The following is a 21,702-nucleotide window of genomic DNA, read 5'->3' on the forward strand; positions in this document are numbered from 1 at the left end:
CCCCCTGGCCCCAGCACCTTCTACCCCAGCCCCGGTCCTGGGGAGTTCCCTACACCCTACGGTGAGTCTGCGCTCTGTACACTATACTGCTGGTTATATTACACTGCATTATACTGCTGGTTATATTACACTGCATTATACTGCTGGTTATATTACACTACAGGTTATATTACACTGCATAATACTGCAGGTTATATTACACTGCATTACATTGCAGGTTATATTACACTGCTGGTTATATTATTCTGCATTATACTGCACATGCCCACACACACACGTGCACACATACACACACACACACACACACACACACTCTCTCCCACTCTCTTGCCACCCTAAATTTGTCCTGCCCCCCCCTTCACCCAGCGGGACCCCCATACTATCCAGGGCAGGCTGTGTACACCCCCTCCCCCCCCATCATCGTGCCTACGCCACAGCAACCTCCGCCCACCAAGCGGGAGAAGAAGACAGTGAGTATCCCAGCAGGCCGTGCGGCAGGCGCTACGCTAACGCTGTTATTCCTGAGGAAAAAAGGGGTCACAGAGACATATTTCATCATAACAAAAACATTGGACTTCCTGCCTGTTTTAGCCTTGCTTTCAGAACTGTTGCTCAGCCGATTCACTGCTGTGTTTTTTGGGGTTTGAGGGCGGAGTTGACGGGGAGTGTGAGATGGGATTCTGTGGTCAGTAAAACTCGCGGGCGGGTTTGTGGGGCAGTGTGGGGCAGCGTGGGTGGGGCAGCGTGGGGCAGCCGTGTGATTCTGGCGCTTTAGGGGGGTCTCTCCTTTGGTGTCATTGTTCTCCCAGATCCGTATCCGGGACCCCAACCAGGGCGGCCGGGACATCACCGAGGAGATAATGTCGGGCGGGGGGGGCAGCGGGAGCCGGAATCCGACCCCCCCTGTGGGCAGGCCGTCCTCCACCCCGACCCCACCGCAGGTGAGCCCCCCCACCCCTACCCCGAAATGCCCTGCCCCTCTCCTGTTACACTGAGAAGGCCCTACACCTCAAAATGGTGCCCTGGGTTTCCTCTGGCACTGGCAGAATCAGAGCTCTTTTTTCTTTTCTCCAAAGTCCAAAGAGACTGGCAGGCCGCTGAGACGCGTGTGCAGATGTGCACAGCTAGGTGTGTGCTGCACCCCTCGTATTAATATCCGTCTCTGAAAATTCCCCATTTAGGCCCTAACTGCCAAAATATGCAGTATGTACACATTGACCTGAATTTAGTCAACATTTGTCCTTAATTTGACCTGAATTTAATCAACCTTCGTCTTTAACTTTGACCTGAATTCAATCAACCTTCGTCCTTAACTTTGACTTACTAGTAAACACAAGAATTGCACCAGTTCCTCACAGACGCGGTTTGCTGTGAGAGTTTAGTTAGATTGCTAATTTAATCCTCAGCCTAACTTGAGGACAGATGCTGATTGTATCCCGGCCTCGGGGCGATGTAGGGAATGCTGGGCTCTGTAGTTTCGGCACGAGCACCAATGAGAACCTTGGCGGTTCTGGAGCAGTGAAGTTCTCGTTTCTCCTGTGGGATCCTCTGTAACCATGGAAACCAACCCTCTTCCTGGAGATCTACTGTCCTGTAGGTTTTCTTCTCAGCCTTAATTTTGCACTGCTGACTACCAATTAGCCGCCCAACAAGACGTGTCGCTCTTGAATGAGGTGTGCTTTGTTGGGGTTAGAGCAGAGGTGTCCTGTCTTGCCAGTGTGGGTACAGGTGTTTGGTTTTAGCCCAGCTCTATGACACCCGATTCACCTGATTAACTAATCGTGGTGTTCAATCAAGACATCGATAAGTAGAATCAGATGTCTTAGTGTTGGGCTAAAACAAAACAAAAAAACTGCACCCACATCGGCCCTTTTCAGTTGCGATTGGACACCCCTGGGCTACGGTGAAAACTTTCGGGACGGTAGATCTTCAGGAACAGGGTTGGTTACTGTTGCTCAGAAACCTCCCTGCTCTGGGGAACCTCGAACGGAGGTCTGGGCGGATCATACTCGGCCCTGCCTGGGGGTACGAGCCTCAAACCAGCGTGTGCTCTGTTCAGCCTTTCCGGCGCCTTCTATTAAAACCACACGCCAGGACGGCCAGGCTTTGCCGATTCTGTAAAGAGGAAAGGGCTCTGTATGCAAAACACGTTTCACTGTCTGTCTGTCTGTCTACTTCAAAAGCTTTTGTCTCGTCTGTGTTTCTGATGAGTTCCCTCTACCGAGACCCCAAAACTTACAGCTATGGAAAATGTTTTTGTGGGGGGGAAAAAAAGCAGCTATTTAAAAAAAGAACTTCCTGTGGAGTGATGTAATGGGAATTTCAGGCCTTTGTAGTTTTTTTCCTCATTTCTTACCTCCTTCCTTTTTTTCCTCCTTTATTACTGTAATTTAGAACCAACATTTCACAGGAAGTTTGTAAAACTACACTTCCCAGTTACCTCCTGGTGTTTGTGTGAAACATGGCATGAACTCACTTTTAGAAAGAAGCTGGAGTCAAAACAGGAAGTTCTCTTTATCCGTGTGAGGTGACGTGTTTTCCAGCAGAATGAAAGCGGTTTCTAAGGAGCTGAGGCTGCACGGTTTGCTTTTGATAGACGCGCCTGCCGCAAATTCGTGAGTCACGGGGAAGCTGTGTTCAGTAATCGCCGGAGTGAAAAGGCGCTGCTGGGCGCCTAATGACGGTTGAGTTGTTTTGCGTCAGCCTCGCGCCAGTCTGAGAAACGGAGCGAACGGCTCTCGCTGTCTCTCACTCGCGTTCGCGAGATGCGTCTCTCTCGCGCTTTAGCGATTAGCGCTTTTTAAAACTTAAACGCTTCATTTACAGTTGAATTTAGGAGTGCGCGCGGTGATTTTTATCACAAGCACAAGCGTTTTACCTGTGAGCACCAGTGCTTTACCTGCACTGCTTCGCTCTGGATAGGAATATCTGCTTACGGGCTGCAATTTAAATGCAATATTAAACAATGGGAACGTTCCCGACGGCATAGTTATGGCTTTTAAATTAAAAGCACCTAATTAACAGACACTGAACAGGGGTGTATGTATTATGGCTTAAAGTAACACAGCCGTTGGGTACCACACTGGAGCTGTCTGGTGTTTTTAAATGGAGCTTCACTTTTCAAACTAATTTTTTTGTCTGTACTGAGACAGTAAAGCAGTGACTACATTCTGCTCAGAGAGCAGCTCTCTCCACTTTGAATGCAGTGCTTTACTGTTTTAGCTGACTGCCTACAATTTTTACTTTAATCATCATGTCAGTATGGCATGGATTAAATGTTATGCTCTAAGTAGGTTCATGTTTTGGCGTTCATTTCACCCATAAAGTTTGAGGAAAGTGCTTTTGGTTTCCCAGAGTTCAATAAAACACTGTGTCCCAGTCCCTTATTCTCTGTTAGCGAGCTGTTGGCTTGTGTTGATGTTACTGGGTTAGCGTGTTCAGGATAAAAGTGTGAATTGTGACTGGGTTAGCGTGTTCAGGATAAAAGTGTGAATTGTGACTGGGTTAGCATGTTCAGGATAAAAGTGTGAATTGTGACTGGGTTAGTGTGAGTTTGCAATGGCCTTTGTCAGTGTTAACAGTGTGTGTAACTCTGTCAGTGTTCAACTCTTTCTGTGTTATGGTCATCTCTCTCTATGTTAGGAGTATTAATCTCTCTCTCTCTCTCTCTCTGTTGAGTGATCATCTCTGTGTTAACAGTGTTCATATCTCTTTATCTCTCTTTTTCCCTGCTTTCTGTTCTCCATTCTTTTAATCTCACCATCTTTTGTTTGCTTCTTCTGATCTATGTGCCTTCACTGGCTTTCCCTCTCTCTCTCCCCCCCTCCCCATCCCTCTCTCTGTGTCTTTTTCTCTCCCCATCCCTCTCTCCCTCCCCCTCCCCATCCCTCTCTGTCTTTTTCTCTCCCCCTCCCCATCCCTGTCTCTCCCCCTCCCCATCCCTCTCTCTCTGTCTTTTTCTCTCCCCATCCCTCTCTCCCTCCCCCTCCCCATCCCTCTCCCCATCCCTCTCTCTCCATCTTTCTTTCTGCTGTCATTTTGCACATTGTGTCTTTACATGTTTATTTGTATGTGTGTGTGTTTGCTTGTGTGTGTGTGTGTGTGTGTGTGTGTGTATTTGTATGCGTTTGTGTGTGTGTGCTTGTGTATTTGCGTGTGTGTACTTTATTTTTGTGCATATACGTATGTTTTTCTGTGTGTATTTGGTGTGTGCACATTTGTGTATGTTTGTGTGTTCGTACGTGTTTTTGTGTGTGTTTGTGTTTTTGCCTGTGCTTGTGTTCTTGTGCGTGTGTTTGTGCGTGTGTGTGTGTTTGTGTGTGTGCCTGTTTTCATTCATGTGTGTTTTTTGTGTGTGCGTGCATGTATGTATGTTTGTGTGCGTGTGTGTGTGTGTTTGTGTGCATGCATGTGTGCGTGTATCTGTGTGTGTATGTGTGTGTGTGTGCGTGTGCGCATGCGTGTTTGTTTCTCACGTTGCTAGTTCTTATGTCCGCACCCTCATCATCCTCACATTTTTTACCTCAAATCCCAGCAGCTGGGCGGCCATGCCCCAGAACACGGCCCGGCCGGGTACGGAGTGGACAGCGCCCCCCACCTCTCCGCTCCTGCCCCCGCGCCCGCTCCCGCCGGCGACTCGAAAGCAGGTCTGACATCACCCCGCCTCTCTGCTACACCCCCGGGTGTCCCACCAGTGTGTTGCCCATTTCAGTGCTGTCTCTCTCTCCTACCTCTCTGGCCTCCAGTGTTTCCCAATGTTCCCATTTCCTGTTTTCCTAAGAAACCTCTATGTGACAGTGTGTCTGAAAAAACATTGCACAAATAAAACTCAGCTGAATAGGATGAGTGTAAGGCTCTGTGTGTGAAGTGTGTTTGTATGTATCTGTGTGTGTGTGTATCTGTGTGTGTCTGCCCATGTGTGAGAGAGAGAGATCGGGTGTGTTTGTGTGTGAGGGAAGTGCATGCGCGTGTGTGTCTGTGTGTGTGTGTGCGCGCATGTGTGTGTGTGTGAAGTGTGTGTGTGCGTGTGCGTGCGTGTTTGTGTGTGTGTGTGTGTGTGAGAGAGAGTTAGCGGGTGGGTGTGTGTGTGTGTGTGTGTGTATGTGAGTGCGCGTGTGTGTGTGAGAGAGAGAGAGAGAGGTTGGGCGTGTGTGTGTAACTGTGTGCGTGAGAGAGAGAGTGAGAGAGAGAGGGAGGTTGGGTGTGTGTGTGTGAGAGAGAGAGTGAGAGAGAGAGGGAGGTTGGGTGTGTGTGTGTGAGAGAGAGAGTGAGAGAGAGAGAGAGGTTGGGTGTGTGTGTGTGTGTGTGTGTGAGAGAGAGAGTTAGCGGGTGTGTGTGTGAGAGAGAGAGTTAGCGGGTGTGGGTGTGTGTGTGTGTGTGTGTGTGTGAGAGAGAGAGAGAGTTAGCGGGTGGGGGTGTGTGTGTGTGTGTGTGTGTGTGAGTGAGAGAGGGGTTTGGGTGTGTGTGTGTGTGAGAGAGAGAGAGGTTGGGTGTGTGTGTGTGTGTGTGTGAGAGAGAGCGTTAGCGGGTGGGGGTCAGGGCGTATCTGTCAGACGGTGTCACGCTCCTCTCCTTGCAGATGAGAAGCCAAAGCTGGACCCTGCGCCCCCACTGAAGCCTCCCTCCCCAGGACCACAGCCACTCGACCCCCCAGCAGAGAAGAGCGATCCCGCCCCCCCAGAGAAGCCACCGGAGCCGCCCTTCTTGGTGGCCGCAGTGCCCCCCAGCACGGTCCTGCCCCCCCAGCCCCTGCCGTCAGCCCTGGGAAGCCCACAGCCCCGCGGAACCTGCCCTCCCCCCCAAAGAGGATCCTAAGCCGGCCCCCCCGACCCCGTCCCAGCCGCAGAGCACGGACTCTGAGAGGCCCCTGCAGAGCTGCCCCAGGGGCCCCCGCCCCCCCTGGTCACCATGGCCCCCCCTGCCCCGCTCCTGAAGGCCATCAACGGGCTAACAGACAAGGAGGCCGCTTCGCTAAGCAGCGAGCTGGAAGCCCCGCCCCCAGAGTCCATCCGGCCATCCTCGCCACCCCAGAGCCTGCCCCTGGCTCCGCCCCCTGGCCCCAGCGCCGTCGCCCTGGAGGCCGTCCCCGGAGAGGCGCGGGCGGAGAGCTCCCCGGTCCCGCCTGAGGTCATCTCCGCTGTCCCTGCCCCGCCGGTCATCTCCCCGCCCTCTGCTTCCCTCCTCACCGCCCCCACCTTCCCCGCCACCGCCGCCCCCGCTGCTGTTCTGGCTCCGCCCCCTGGCCTCACGCTGCCCCCGCCGGGCGTCGCGGCTGTGGGCGTGGTCCAGGTGCGGAGGCCCTCCCTCGGCTCAGAGTCTAAAGACGACCCGTCTAGAGTGGCGGGAGAAGCTGAGGTGGTCCTGGACAGCACCAGCGACCAGCAGCCCCTCCCCAACCCCAGAAAAAGCCCGGTTTTAGGTAAGACCCCTACACACCTGTCAGGTTTTAGGTAAGACCCCTACACACCTGTCTGGTTTTAGGTAAGACCCCTACACAACTATCTGGTTTTAGCTAAGACCCCTACACACCTGTGTACATAACATTTCTCATGTGCGTTAGTAATCTTGTCCATCCTCTTACTCGTCTTCACTTTGTTATATTTGTCTCTTTGCAGTTCAAGCTGTTTCAGCTGCTTCAGCTGCACCAAAGACCTGGAAGAAGCCAAAAGACGCAGCCCCGGCGGGGGAGGCCCTGGCCACGGAGGAACAGGTGAAGTGAACATGGACGGTGCAAAAACGGTACACAGTGTGCCGAACCAAACCTGCCTTTCCGCAGTTCGTCCGTTCAGTTTGTGGAGGCAGGCGTACTGAGTGTTACACGCAGTGGTGGGTGGGGTGGGGGGGTTCTTCCCAGGAATCAGTCCAGTGGTGTTTGTCTATGAAGTGCATCTCTGGTATGGGAAATGTGAGCCGTGATTTTGCTGTCCGTGTTAGTTAGGGACATGGGGCTGTAACTCGAAGCTGATGGTGTTCACGTTTCGCTCGCTCCAGGAATCGCCGGTGGAGGAGGAGTCTGGGGACGGGGCGCCCCCCCGCGAGCCGGAGCAGCGCGGCACCCCCACCCCCAGCCCCGAGGAGAGCCAGGACCCCCCTCTGCCGGAGGAGAACGGGGAGCAGGAGGCGGAGCCTCTGAGGAACGGGGCCGAGCACGCCTCCGAGACGGAGAGCAGTGACAGCGGCGTCACCCCCGGCGATAAGGAGACCTCCGCGGTCCCGCCAGCTTATGTCTTCCAAGAAGGTAGGAGAGCCATCTTTAGCCATCCCTCTCTTTCCCTCTCCTTTTTCCTCTCTCCCTCTCCCCCACCCTCTCCCTCTTCCTGTCTTTCCCTCTTTCCTTCCCTCTCTCTCCCTCCCTCCCCTGCCTTCCTCTCACTCTCCCTCTCTCTCCCCCTCTCTTCCTCTCACTCCTCTCTCCTTCTCTCCCCCTCTCTCAGAGCCTGTAGAGTCTGATGGGAAGAAACAGTATAATCGAGACTTCCTGCTGAGCTTCCAGTTCATGCCGGCCTGTGTGCAGAAGCCCGAGGGCCTGCCCCCCATCGCTGACGTGGTGCTAGACAAGGTACCGCTGCAGCCGCCAGAGCCCTGCCACTCTGAGGCCTATTTTACACCAATGAGCCCAATTACCTACTCTGAGGCCTATTTTACACCAATGAGCCCAATTAGCCACTCTGAGGCGTATTTTACACCAATGAGCCGATACCTACTCGAGGCTATTACACCAATTAGCCCGATTACCTACTCTGAGGCGTATTTTACACCAATGAGCCCGATTACCTACTCTGAGGCCTATTTTACACCAATGAGCCCGATTACCGACTCTGAGGCGTATTTTACACCAATGAGCCCGATTACCTACTCTGAGGCCTATTTTACACCAATGAGCCCGATTAGCCACTCTGAGGCCTATTTTACACCAATGAGCCCAATTAGCCATTCTGAGGCGTATTTTACACCTGATTACAATGAGCCCCATTAGCCACTCTAAGGGTTATTTGATCAGATTAGAATGAGCCTGTGGACTGATTGTCTCTTTCGCTGCCCCCCCCCCCCCCCCAGATTAACCAAAACAAGCTGCCCAATCGGCCGGTGGACTCGCGGGTCATTTCCCGAGGGCCGGACTTCACGCCCGCCTTCGCCGACTTCGGCCGACAGAGCTCAGGAGGAAGAGGAGCACCGGTCAGTCTCCCAGTCACATACACGCTAACCACACTCACACACACACACACACACACACACACACACACTACACACACACACACACACACACACACACACGCTCATACGCACGCACACTAACCACACACACACACACACGCTCACACACACACACACACACATGCTCACACACATACATACAATACACACACATGCACCCACATAGAGTAACGCGCACACGCTCTCACACACACTGTAAACCCACACACACACAGTATGTACATAAACACACACACACACACACTCTCTCTCACTCACACTTGTCTGTCTGTCCCTGCCCCCCCCCCCAGCTGATGAACGTGGGGCTGCGCAGGCCGCCTCCGCGTAAGATCATCATGAACGTGTCGGTGAACGACGAGGTGCAGCTGAAGAAGGCGGAGCACGCCTGGAAGCCGGGGATGAAGAGGGAGGGCGTGGCCGACGACCCCGAGACGCAGAGGACCCAGGTGGGCGTGGCCTCGCTCCGCAGCCGATGGACATATCCCACAATGCACTACGGCTCTGTATTGGTGTTACACATTTACTGGAAAAAATTTTCAAGTTTCTAGGAGAGTTTTGTTTGTGATGCTTTAATTGTTACTTAAGTAACTGGAAATGGAAAATAAGTAATTTTGTGATGTAGCAGGACACATTACATTACATTACATTACATTACAGACATTTAGCAGACGCTTTTATCCAGAGAGACTTGCATAACTTTTTACACTGCATCTATACAGCTGGATATATACTGAAGCACTCCAGGTTAAGTTCCTTGCTCTGGTGCGGTGTCTCACCTGGGAATCAAACCTGGGTTACAAGCCCAGTTCCTTATATTATACTACACTGCACGTTGACCAGGAGAAAGGAAGTGTTGCGTCACATGACAGGAAGTTCCCTCTGCTCATTGGCCCTCCCAGGATCTGTTCCGGAAGGTGCGCAGCATCCTGAACAAGCTGACGCCGCAGATGTTCAACCAGCTGATGAAGCAGGTGACGGACCTGACCATCGACACCGAGGAGCGGCTGAAGGGCGTCATCGACCTGGTCTTCGAGAAGGCCATCGACGAGCCCAGCTTCTCCGTCGCCTACGGCAACATGTGCCGCTGCCTCGCCACGGTGAGCTCCGCTCCTGTTTTTCCACCCAATCACAAAGCGCTCTACGCTCGCTGATCTCAAATCTGGCACTGTGATTGGCTCTTTTGTTCCAGTGCAGATCAGTTTGGGCCCGGCTGTGAGTTCAGATTAACAAGCAGAACAAGATTATTTTGCTGCCAGCGCACACCAGCACACACACACACACAAACACACACTCTCTCTCTCTCTCTCACACACACACACACACACACACACACACACACACACACTCACACACACACACACAAACACACACTCTCTCTCTCACACACACACACACACACACACACACACAGCACGTGCATGCACACACACACACACACACACACACACACACACACACACACACACACGCTCAGTGCTCACAGTTTCTCTGTCTGGCTCTGTAGCTGAAGGTCCCGATGACGGACAAGCCGAACAGCACAGTGAACTTCCGGAAGCTTCTGCTGAACCGCTGCCAGAAGGAGTTTGAGAGGGACAAGGTGGACGACGACGTGTTCGAGAGGAAGCAGAAGGAGCTGGAGTCAGCTGCCTCTGTGAGTACAGGCCCACCCAGTGCCCCGTCCCCTTCCCCTCCCTAATAATGCCCCCGTTCCCCTTCCTAATAACGCTCCATCCTGTTCCCCCCCAATAACAGCCCTTGCCCCTTCCTAATAACGCACGTCCTGTGTTCCTCCCCAATAACACCCCGTCCCGTTCCCTCTGTAATGGCACCCCGTCCCGTTCCCTCTGTAATGGCACCCCGTCCCGTTCCCCCCTGTAATGGCACCCCGTCCTGTTCCCCCCTGTAATGCCGTCCCGCCCCGGCTCCCCCAGGCCAGCGAGCGGGAGCGTCTGCAGGAGGAGCTGGAGGAGGCGAAGGACAAGGCTCGCCGCCGCTCCATCGGGAACATAAAGTTCATCGGGGAGCTGTTCAAGCTGCGGATGCTGACGGAGGCCATCATGCACGACTGCGTGGTCAAGCTGCTCAAGAACCACGACGAGGAGTCCCTGGAGTGCCTGTGCCGCCTGCTCACCACCATCGGCAAGGACCTGGACTTCGAGAAGGCCAAGGTGAGCCCAAACCGTCGACCAATCGCTGAGTGAGGAAGGGGTCGCGTGACCTTGGCCCCAGCCAATCACTGAACGAGGGGTCATGTGACCTAGGCCCCAGCCAATCACTGAGTGAGCAGGGTTTTGCATGCATAGAAGATTTAGCAGCTGACAGTCAGCTGGTAAAGTGGAAGGGCTAATCTAACTGTGAATAACACTGGGTTTGTCACTCTGGGCTAACCGCTCTGAGCTAAGCTCACTGGGCTAACCTCACTAGGCTAAGCTCACTGGGCTAACCTCACTAGGCTAAGCTCACTGGGCTAACCTCACTAGGCTAAGCTCACTGGGTTAATCACACTGGGCTAACCTCACTAGGCTAAGCTCACTGGGTTAATCACACTGGGCTAACCTCACTAGGCTAAGCTCACTGGGTTAATCACACTGGGCTAACCGCACTGAGCTAACCTCACTAGGCTAAGCTCACTGGGTTAATCACACTGGGTTAACCTCACTAGGCTAAGCTCACTAGGCTAAGCTCACTGGGTTAATCACACTAGGGTAACTGCTATGAGCTAAGCTCACTAGGCTAACCTCACTAGGCTAAGCTCACTAGGCTAAGCTCACTGGGTTAATCACACTGGGCTAACCGCACTGAGCTAAGCTCACTGGGCTAACTTCACTAGGCTAAGCTCACTAGGCTAACCTCACTAGGCTAAGCTCACTGGGTAGGTAACTGCAGCTCCTGTACTGCAGTTTTGCTGCCTCTCCACCCCCCAGTAGAAGCAGCTATGGGGCTTTGCGCTGGAAGCTAACGTTTCTGTGCGAGACGTGCTGAATCTGGACTGCTGTCTGAAGGATGTGAAGCTGGCAGCGCTCTGCTCTTTAAAACAATGCTGCAGTCACACACCGCTCTCCCGAGCTGAGCAGACAGGCCTGGCTCAGGGCGAGCTTCGCATACATATGACAAACTAGCTGGCTCAAATACTGAGCAAGCTGTGGAACGACCGTGTGTTTAAGATAAGATCTTTAAAGTTCTTTTTCACTCTAAAAATAATTCAAATTGTCTTTCACAAAGTTGTTTATGGCAAAGTACAGAAGCCAAATGTTTTCTTGGAAAGTCGGGTTTTAGAAGGACAGGGACACCAGTCTGAATACCATGTGCCGGTCCTCAGGCCCAGCAGCTGGTTTGCATTGTGTGTTTGTTTGTGAGAGGGAGTGTGTGTGTGTGTGTGTGTGTGTGTGTGTGTGTGTGAGAGAGAGAGAGAGAGTGTGTATTGCGTGTGTATATAGTGTGTGTGAGTGTGTGTGTGAGGAGAGTGATTGTGTGTGTATTGTGTGTGCGTGTGTATAAGTGTGTGTGTTAGTGTGTGGTGAAGGGAGAGTGTGTGTGTGTGTGTATATAGTGTGTGCGATAGTGTATAGTGCGTGTATATAGTGTGTGCGTGAAGGAGAGAGTGTGTGTGTGTGTGTATATAGTGTGTGCGATAGTGTATAGTGCGTGTATATAGTGTGTGCGTGAAGGAGAGAGTGTGTGTGTGTGTGTGTGTGTATATAGTGTGTGCGATAGTGTATAGTGCGTGTTATATGGTGTGTGGTGAAGGAGAGAGTGTGTGTGTGTGTGTGTGTGTGTGTTATAGTGTGTGCGATAGTGTGTAGTGCGTGTGTATAGTGTGTGCTGTAAGGAGGTGGGGTGTGTGTGTGTGTGTGTATATAGTGTGTGTGTGTGTTGTGTGTATATAGTGTGTGCGTAAGGGGGTGTGTGTGTTTGTGTGTATATAGTGTGTGGTAGTGTATGTGGTGTAAGGGGTTAAACACACTGCAACTGTGATTTCAGTTGTGTGTCATGGTATGCTGGGCTGGTACACACTCCCTCCCGTCCACTGGCTTCCTTGTACCTCTCCCTCCCTCCCTCCCCTTCCTTCTCCCTCCCTCTCTCCCTCTCCCCCTCCCTCTCTCTCTCTCTCTCTCTCTCTCTCTCTCTCTCTAGGTTTTTCCCAGCTGGTTGCTTTTCCCCTCTGTATGGATAATTTGTAAAAGGCACGGAACATGTCAACATCCTCTGGAGTGGCTTGCGCCTTGTATTTCATTTAAATAAAAACAGAAAACGAAGCGTTATATTTTGCCATAGGTTTAGCTTAAATAAGAGCTTTTATATATATATATATATATATTTACAGTTGTCTGTCACAGTAAGTGTGTCTTTGACTCCCGTCCGGCCGGTGTTCTGCCCAAAGCTCTGTACTCTTCCGTTCTTTGCCTCTGATAGGCCGGTGGTGCGGTTGGCCACGTTAAGCAGCTGCCTGTGACATCTGTAGCCGTGTCCCATAGGCTGCGTGCGTGTGCGCACGAGCCAATCACAGCAGGGCGCGGACCCTTTCCCAGCCTTCCCTTGACCTCTGTCGTCGGGCTGCGGCAAATTGTGTTTTATGGCTCTCAGACCGCTCTCTGAGGTCAGAGGTCAGAGGTCAGCGCGTGCAGGGCTGCGGTGGTGCGCTGGTGCTCTGCACGCTGACAGAGGCGCGCCCCTGGAGGTTTCTGGGGTTTCCCCGTCGGACAACGCGATGCTTAACGCCGCGTCACTTAACGCCGCGACTCTCTCACACAGCCTCGCATGGATCAGTACTTCCACCAGATGGAGAAGATCGTCAAGGAGAGGAAGACGTCGTCACGGATACGCTTCATGCTGCAGGACGTGATCGACCTGAGGCTGGTGAGTGACACACGGTGGGGGGGGGGGGGGCCTGAGTCAGGGCAGCTGGGGATTGGACGGTGGTAATGAGAGGCGTGTGCTCTGCTAGCTAATAAACTGTCAGAAATTAACTCTTACGTTAACTGACATAGTTTAACTGAGTTTATCTGACACAGTTTAGCTGAGTTTAACTGACTGAGTTGAAGACCAAACCAGCTCTCTGTGCCAGAGCACTGAGTCTCCAGCAGCCCTACAGGGCGGCATGTGATTGGCCAGGTCACCTGACCTCGCGGTCCAATCACAGCTCCTCTGGTAAATAGTGCAATCCTGTGACCCCGGGGCTGCAGACGGCTGGACAGAGCTGCTGAAAGGAAGCAGCCGGTCGGTGTGGTGCAGTTTTGGTGCATATTTGGCACAGGTTTCGTGCAGTTTTGGTGTAGTTTTGGTGCAGGTTTGGTGCATATTTGGCACAGGTTTGGAACAGGTTTGGTGCAGTTTTGGTGCACGTTTGGTGTAGTTTTGGTGCAGGTTTGGTGTAGTTTTGGTGATATTGAGGTTTGGTGCGTTGGTGCAGTTGGGCTTTGGCCGTTTGGTGCAGTTTTGGGTTTTGGCAGTTGGTGCAGTTTTGGTGCACGTTTGGTGCAGTTTTGGTGCAGGTTTGGTGCAGTTTTGGTGCAGGTTTGGTGCAGTTTTGGGGCATATTTGGCACAGGTTTGGTGCAGTTTTGGGGCATATTTGGCACAGGTTTGGTGCAGTTTTGGGGCAGGTTTGGTGCAGTTTTGGGGCATATTTGGCACAGGTTTGGTGCAGTTTTTGTGTAGTTTGGCGCTAATCCGTGCTGTTCACTGCAGGGACTGTCCTACAGAAACTATCGAACAAGCACATAAAAAGTTGGGTGTTAAGGATTTCTTTTTGTCTAAAATACCCTCAGATACATGCGCTTTCTCCTCCCAGTTTTGTTATGTAATCATTGACCTACTTAAAAAAATTTCCCTCTGCAAATCCATTTCACACACTGCCCTCTTAAACCGACTTTATGCCTTTTATTGTTTTTTTTTCTTTTTGTTTTTCTAACTGATTACATTTTTTGTTCTTTTTTTTACATCCTGTGGGACAGGAACTTACTGTAAATGTGTTTGAGTTGCAGCCCAGAAACTGTCTTTATTTCTGCATCAGAGAAAAGCGATGAGAAATGAGCCTGCCCCTAAGTGTGGAAGTGACTTTAACAGCGTCTGAAGAGCAGGGGTTTTAAGTGCACTGTTAAAGACCGGAGCCCTTTTTGCTTGTTTGATTGTACTCATCGTCCCGGCGCTTCCTCTCTCAGCATAACTGGGTGTCCCGCCGAGCGGACCAGGGCCCCAAAACCATCGAGCAGATCCACAAAGAGGCCAAGATCGAGGAGCAGGAGGAGCAGAGGAAGGTGCACCAGCAGCTGCTGTCCAAGGACAACAAGAGGAGGCCAGGTGAGCGTGGATCCCAGAGCAGTCCCAGAGCGGTCCCAGAGCGGTCCCAGAGCGGTCCCAGAGCGGTCCCAGAGCGGTCTCTAACACACGCTCAGGGTTTACTCCCCCGTCTGTCTCCATCGCTGCCGTCTGTCTGTCTGTCTGTCTGTCTGTCTGTCTCTATCTCCCTGTCCCCAGCACCAGCACCCTTTCACTGCCTCTTATGTTGACCTTACTGCCTGTTCCCACTGTCTCTCCTGCCAATGTCACTTCCTGCTCTCACTGCCACTCCTGCCAATGTCATTTCCTGTCCTCACTGCCTCTCCTATTAATCTTACTTCCTGCTCTCACTGCCTCTCCTGCCGATGTCACTTCCTGCTCTCACTGCATCTCCTCTCATACAGTGACCCCCTTTGCCCCCCTCCCTCTGTGTTCCCTCTCCAGTGGTTCAGAGAGAGGAGACCTGGAGCACCGTCCCCATGACCAAGAACAGCAGGACCATCGACCCCGCCAAGATCCCCAAAATCTCCAAGGTACTGAGCTCAGGGGACAGATACTGCAGATACTGCTCTCAGTGTGAGGTTCACTGGGGTCCCCCTCTGTCCTGAGAAATAGCCCCAATAAATGTGTAATATAAAGCAGAGGTGTTTATCAGAGTCTTTCAAAAGAGAGCGAGAGATTATGTGTGTGTGTGTGTGTGTGTGTGTGCGTGCGTATGCGTGCGTGTGTGTATTAATCAGTAAATGCACTTCTTTATGTGCCCTTGTGAACCTTGAAACCTGTAGATGATTTACGCACATGCTCAGAACAAGGAGCAGGGCTGCGCACGCGAGCCCCGATGGGCTGCTCTGTAGTTCAGTAGCGCCATCTGCTGGCCGAGGAGTGACACAGCAGGATGAGTTGTGACTGAGCCGCTGAAATTCACACTCCTCTCCTCTCCCTCTGCAGCCCACCATAGACGACAAGATCCAGCTGGGCCCCCGAGCCCAGATCAACTGGGTCAAGGGCAGCAGTGGAGGGGCGGGGGCCAAGGCCAACGAATCAGGTAAGGACAACCCCCCCCCACCCTCCAGTCAGCAGCCAGCACCTCCAGCTCTCACTCTGTCCTGTCCCATAAGCCACTGGGGCCTTTAACGCTGCGGTTTTCTTGTGGTTCTCAGATTTGACCCGGTCCAGCGGCAGCAACCTGAACCGCTACTCCGCGCTGCAGTCCTCCGCGCCCCCCCCGCAGCCCGCCGCCACGCCGCCCCCCCAGCCCGCCACCACGCCCCCCTCCCTGCCCCCGGACTTCGACTCCAGGAGGAGCGTGAGCAGGTAACGACCTTTTAGGGCCAGCGAGGCCGCTGGGACGGCCCTTTAAACCGCAGATTAGGCCTAGTCCCAGGACTGAACTCAGCTCTGAGTGGAGACTCAGTTAGTCCCAGGACTAAACTCCGCTCTGAGTGGAGACTCAGTTAGTCCCAGGACTGAACTCAGCTCTGAATGGAGACTCAGTCCCAGGACTGAACTCAGCTCTGAATGGAGACTCAGTTAGTCCCAGGACTGAACTCAGCTCTGAATGGAGACTCAGTTAGTCCCAGGACTGAACTCAGCTCTGAATGGAGACTCAGTTAGTCCCAGGACTGAACTCCGCTCTGAATGGAGACTCAGTTAGTCCCAGGACTGAGCTTAATCAGTGTCTGTCAAACCGGGCCTTAGTTTTTTTTTTTAGGGTGAACAGAAAGACAGGACTTGGTTTTCAGGTCTGGGGGTGGGTGGGGTTAGAGGGGTACTCACCCTAAATGTGTCTTAATACGCTTTTGGATGTAACCCCTCAGCAAAAGCTGACTTACAGTCTTTGAATAAAGGGTCTGATGTGCGAGCCTGTGGGGGCGTGGCCTGTGTGGGCGTGGCCTGAGGGTGACGAGCGGTTCTGTCCCGTCCAGTCGCAGCAGCTCGGGACGAGAGCGGAGCGAGAAGCCGTCGGGCGTGGCCCCCCCCCGGACCGCCCCCTTCCCCCGCCCCGGCGCCGGCCTGAAGGAGCCGCTGGAGAGCCCCGCCCCCGCCGACCCCCGCCGGGACGTCCCCGAAACCGCCGACCCGCCCAAGCACCCCAGCGCCGCCGAGGACAAGCCCGAACCGGACCGCAGCCAGGACAGGGAACCGGGTCAGAACCTGCTCTTATTCTGCAGCTCTGAGCTCCCTGCCTGGAGCAGGTTACTCTGGGTCTGACCCGGGTCAGAACCTGCTCTTATTCTGCTGCTCTGAGCTCCCTGCCTGGAGCAGGTTACTCTGGGTCTGACCCGGGTCAGAACCTGCTCTTATTCTGCTGCTCTGAGCTCCCTGCCTGGAGCAGGTTACTCTGGGTCTGACCGGGTCAGAACCTGCTCTTATTCTGCAGCTCTGAGCTCCCTGCCTGGAGCAGGTTACTCTGGGTCTGACCCGGGTCAGAACCTGCTCTTATTCTGCAGCTCTGAGCTCCCTGCCTGGAGCAGGTTACTCTGGGTCTGACCCGGGTCAGAACCTGCTCTTATTCTGCAGCTCTGAGCTCCCTGCCTGGAGCAGGTTACTCTGGGTCTGACCCGGGTCAGAACCTGCTCTTATTCTGCAGCTCTGAGCTCCCTGCCTGGAGCAGGTTACACTGGGTCTGACCCGGGTCAGAACCTGCTCTTATTCTGCAGCTCTGAGCTCCCTGCCTGGAGCAGGTTACTCTGGGTCTGACCCGGGTCAGAACCTGCTCTTATTCTGCAGCTCTGAGCTCCCTGCCTGGAGCAGGTTACTCTGGGTCTGACCCGGGTCAGAACCTGCTCTTATTCTGCAGCTCTGAGCTCCCTGCCTGGAGCAGGTTACTCTGGGTCTGACCCGGGTCAGAACCTGCTCTTATTCTGCAGCTCTGAGCTCCCTGCCTGGAGCAGGTTACTCTGGGTCTGACCCGGGTCAGAACCTGCTCTTATTCTGCAGCTCTGAGCTCCCTGCCTGGAGCAGGTTACTCTGGGTCTGACCCGGTTCTGACTCGGTTCTGTCCCGGTTTCTCTCTCAGCAGTGAAAGGGGACGCTCCTGTGGGTCGGACTGCAGACAAGCCCCTCCTGTCCGAGGAGGAGATGGAGAAGAAGTCCAAAGCCATCATCGACGAGTTCCTGCACATCAACGACTACAAGGTACCGCCCAAAACCCACACGAGTACTGCCAGGGGGGACCGGGTAAAACTCATTTAGTTAAATTTAATTTTCAGTTATTTAAAGACAAATAATTACAGTTAGCCTGAGTAACACTCTGTTTCCCCAGTTCTGTTTCATTTTTGTTTATAGGTGACTAAAGATAAATCATCCGCTGAAGCCTAGTCTGTGTACCAGTGAATATCACAGTTTGACTTCATTTTAAACTTTGAATTGTGTGTTTGATTCATTCTGTTTCTGTTCTTTTTGTGTGTGTGTGTGTGTGTGTGCGTGCCTGTGTGCGTGTGTGTGTGTGTGTGTGTGTGTGTGTGCGTGCGTGCCTGTGTGCGTGTGTGTGTGCGTGTGTGTGCGTGCCTGTGTGCGTGTGTGTGTGTGTGTGTGTGTGTGCGTGTGCGTGTGCGTGTGTGTGTGCGCACGTGTGTGCGTGCGTGTGTGTGTGTGCGCGTGTGTGTGCGTGTGCGTGTGTGTGTGTGCGCGTTTGCGTGCGTGTGCGTGTGTGCACCCGCAGGAGGCCGTGCAGTGTGTAGAGGAGCTGGATCAGGCAGCTCAGCTGGGCGTGTTTGTGCGCGTGGGGGTGGAGTCTACGCTGGAGCGCAGCCAGATCACCCGAGACCACATGGGGCACCTCCTCTTCCTGCTGCTGCAGTCTGGAACCCTCTCCAAGTCCCAGTACTTCAAAGGGTGAGTCCTGCTCTGGCCTCAGCCCTGTCCAAGTCCCAGAACTGTGAATGTAATCCCCTCCAAGTCCCAGTGCTTTAATGGGTGTGATCTGCACTGTGAATTTGGTAGTCTCCAAAGTCCCAGTACTGTGAATTTCCCTCTCCAAGTCCCAGTGCTTTATAGAATGAGACTGGCATTAAGTACATGTGCTGTGGGGATGGTCCCCCCCGCCCCCCCTCCCCCACCCCCCTGTGTGAACGCGGGCTGTCCCCGGGGACCAGGTCTGTGTGTCAGCGCGTGATGTTGTGATGTCACAGCCAGGCAGCACAACGGAAACTGTAACACAACCCCGGGACAGGCTGTCCCGTTACATCAGGAGCCCGAGCCGCTTCCCCTGGGGGGGTCGGGTTTCCGGGACTCACCAGGAGAGAGGCGGGGGGGGGGGGTGGGTGAGGGGACGAGCCGGGGGGCCTTCTCACTCCTCTGTCCCCCGTTCCCCTCCCGCAGGTTTTCGGACACCCTGGAGCTGGCTGACGACATGGCCATAGACATCCCCCATATATGGCTGTACCTGGCTGAGCTGGTCTCCCCCGTGCTGCGGGAGGGGGGAATCTCTATGAGAGAGTTATTTAGGTGAGTGCTCGCCCCGCCCCCTCGGTCCCACCAGCGTGAGGCGCTCTTTACCGGACACGTTCAGCACGGGGATGGGGATTAAAACATCACACACACTGCCCACGTTTACACAGGACATTATAACATAATACACACACACACACATTACCCAAGACATTATAATATAATACAGACACACTCATCACATCAGGAGTTCAGACATCTCACTACACTGCTGCAAGGGAATCCATAGAAACAGCCTTTCACTGGTAGAACAGTGAGGAACAGCCTTTCACTGGTAGAACAGTAAGGAACAGCCTTTCACTGGTAGAACAGTATGAGTCTCCATATTGCCATTCTTGTACATCAGCATGCATCTCTCCCCCCTGTTCACACCCTGCAGTGTGTTACTGTGTTAGGCAGCAGACAGATACAGGTTTTGTAAACCAGAGGGCTGGGTGCTCATGCCACAGACGTGTTCCTGAATGTGCTGTCTATCCTGGCAGTGGTCTACTGTGGTCTGTTGTGTGAGGAGGTGCGCAGAGAATCCTTCTGAAATAAAGGTGGTTCAGTCCTCCCCTCCTCAGGTTGATTCAGTCTCTCGCTCTCTCTCTCTCTCTCTCTGATCTGCATGGTTAGCTTTAATGCCGCAGTTCTCTGCGCTGACGGTCTGCGCAGTGTGTGCAGAGTGCTGACTCAAACGCTGACAGCAGGGACTGTGTGAGCCCTTTAATACACAGAAATAAATCAGTTCAGAAACATGCAGACTGAAGCACTGCTCTCAGGGCCATCTTAGAGTTTAATCTCTTTGCTCAGGAGAGAGGGCTTGGTCATTGTGTGTGTTCAGCTGAAGGGTGTGCAGACAGACAGACAGGAAGACAGAGAGGCAGGCAGGCAGACAGACAGACAGACAGGAAGACAGACAGGCAGACACTCCATCTTTATGATCAGGATTCTGTTGTTACTGTTCAAAACTGTTGAACTAACGAGTTCCTGTGATGTACAGTTCACTGTATAAAGCCTCAACATCCTGGTGTCAAATACAACGTCTGCCTTGCTTTAGTTTTTTGGGGTTTTTTTCGTGGGGGAGTGGTGTGGGGGGGGGTAAAGCTGAGCCGTGCGGTTTCCAGCTGAAAGCTTCTCACAGCCATCTTCTCTCTCTCTCTCTCTCTCTCTCTCTCTGTTCGCAGTGAATTTAGCAAACCTTTGCTTCCTGTGGGAAGAGCAGGGATCTTATTTTCGGAAGTACTGCACCTTCTATGCAAACACATGGTGAGTGCCTCTCCCACGCCGGCTGTGTTCTGCTCGAATCCCCCACCCAACAGGCTAAATGCTCACATCTCTTTTAATGGCCGAACAGTCTGAGGCATGGTACAGCTGGCATGGATCTCCATGTTATGTCAGGTTTTGTGTTGATCTTCATACCTGCAAAGATGGACTTGTGGTTCCTGATTCTTTTCCAAGAGACAGTCTGTGCGTGTGTGTTGGTGTGCGTGCGTACACGTGAATGTGTTTGTGTGTGTGTGTGTGTGTCTCTATACTCTGACTCTCTCTATCTCTCTGTCTCTGCAGAGCCATAGGAAAGTTGGCTCTGTGGAGTGTGAGTGTGTGAGTGTGTGTGTGTGTGTCTCTATACTCTGACTCTCTCTCTCTCTCTGTCTCTGCAGAGCCATAGGAAAGTTGGCTCTGTGGAGTGTGTGTGTGTGTGTGTGTGTGAGTGTGTGAGTGTGTGTGAGTGTGAGTGTGTGAGTGTGTGTGTGTGTGTGTATGGTGTGTGTGTGTGTGTGTGTAAGTATCTGTACTCTGACTCTCTGACTCTCTCTCTCTCTCTCTGTCTCTGCAGAGCCATAGGAAAGTGGGCTCTGTGGAGTGTGTGTGTGTGTGTGTGTATCTGTACTCTGACTCTCTCTCTCTCTCTCTCTCTCTCTCTGCAGAGCCATAGGAAAGTTGGCTCTGTGGAGTGTGTGAGTGTGTGAGTGTGTGAGTGTGTGTGTGTGTGTGTGTGTATCTGTACTCTGACTTTCTCTCTCTCTCTCTCTCTCTCTCTCTGCAGAGCCATAGGAAAGTGGGCTCTCTGTGGAGGGAGTCTGGGCTCAGCTGGGAGGACTTCCTGCCCGAGGGGGAAGATGTGCCCAGCTTCATCTCAGCCCATGTGAGTGCTGAGTGCTAAAACTGCCCCCCCCCCCCAGGCCCCCTTAAACTGCCCCCCCAGCCCCACTTATACACCCAATTACACTCCCCTTGCACCCCTTATACAGTACACCCCCTTACACACCCTAAACACCACCCCCTATACACACCCAGTTACACCCTGCTTATACCCTTTATAAACTGCCCCCCCCACACCCTCTCCTCCTCTCCTCTTATCCCCCTCTCCACCTCTCCCTCACTCCCCCTCTCCTCCTCTCCCCCTCTCCTGTAGAAACTGGACTTCACCCTGTCGGACTGCTCCAGCCCAGAGGAGCCGCTCTCCAAGGGGGAGCTCTCCCCCGAGGAGCTGAACCGGCAGCTGGAGAAGCTGCTCCTGGAGGACATGGCGGGAGACGAGCAGATCTTCGACTGGGTGGAGGTAGGCCGGGGCGAGCGCTTGGGTTCCCCCCCGCGGGACGCGATGTGGGTTTGGGGGGGGGGGGGGGTGGATCTGCTGAGTGGCACAGTCCAGCCACTGATCCTGAACAGAGGTCACCAAATACCGTGTCACTGCAAAAACAAATCCGGTCAAACTGGTTTAGGTCGGGTTCTGTCAGTGTGCCTGTGTCCGTGTTCCTCTGCTCTAACTGCT

At 53.2% G+C, this 21,702-nt stretch overlaps 1 protein-coding gene across 1 annotated transcript in view; it reads left to right on the forward strand.

Moving 5' to 3' along the window:
- Positions 1–21,702, forward strand: part of LOC135235040 (eukaryotic translation initiation factor 4 gamma 3-like) — a 51,773-nt gene that overhangs the window by 28,789 nt on the left and 1,282 nt on the right. The window contains exons 7-32 of the mRNA XM_064300239.1: positions 1–61; positions 367–470; positions 810–941; positions 4,535–4,646; positions 5,579–5,811; positions 5,863–6,418; positions 6,615–6,709; positions 6,991–7,237; positions 7,434–7,558; positions 8,056–8,175; positions 8,505–8,660; positions 9,114–9,311; positions 9,719–9,865; positions 10,146–10,382; positions 12,967–13,071; positions 14,375–14,513; positions 14,937–15,025; positions 15,441–15,537; positions 15,653–15,806; positions 16,418–16,638; positions 17,512–17,630; positions 18,157–18,329; positions 18,816–18,941; positions 20,111–20,192; positions 20,974–21,072; positions 21,343–21,489. The exon at positions 1–61 is cut by the window's left edge and continues 54 nt beyond it. Coding sequence (XP_064156309.1) covers positions 1–61; positions 367–470; positions 810–941; positions 4,535–4,646; positions 5,579–5,811; positions 5,863–6,418; positions 6,615–6,709; positions 6,991–7,237; positions 7,434–7,558; positions 8,056–8,175; positions 8,505–8,660; positions 9,114–9,311; positions 9,719–9,865; positions 10,146–10,382; positions 12,967–13,071; positions 14,375–14,513; positions 14,937–15,025; positions 15,441–15,537; positions 15,653–15,806; positions 16,418–16,638; positions 17,512–17,630; positions 18,157–18,329; positions 18,816–18,941; positions 20,111–20,192; positions 20,974–21,072; positions 21,343–21,489 — 4,074 coding nt within the window. The remainder of the gene's footprint in view (positions 62–366; positions 471–809; positions 942–4,534; positions 4,647–5,578; positions 5,812–5,862; positions 6,419–6,614; positions 6,710–6,990; positions 7,238–7,433; positions 7,559–8,055; positions 8,176–8,504; positions 8,661–9,113; positions 9,312–9,718; positions 9,866–10,145; positions 10,383–12,966; positions 13,072–14,374; positions 14,514–14,936; positions 15,026–15,440; positions 15,538–15,652; positions 15,807–16,417; positions 16,639–17,511; positions 17,631–18,156; positions 18,330–18,815; positions 18,942–20,110; positions 20,193–20,973; positions 21,073–21,342; positions 21,490–21,702) is intronic.

This window comes from Anguilla rostrata, chromosome 11, assembly GCF_018555375.3.
Source record: "Anguilla rostrata isolate EN2019 chromosome 11, ASM1855537v3, whole genome shotgun sequence".
Classification (NCBI taxonomy): Eukaryota; Metazoa; Chordata; class Actinopteri; order Anguilliformes; family Anguillidae; genus Anguilla; species Anguilla rostrata.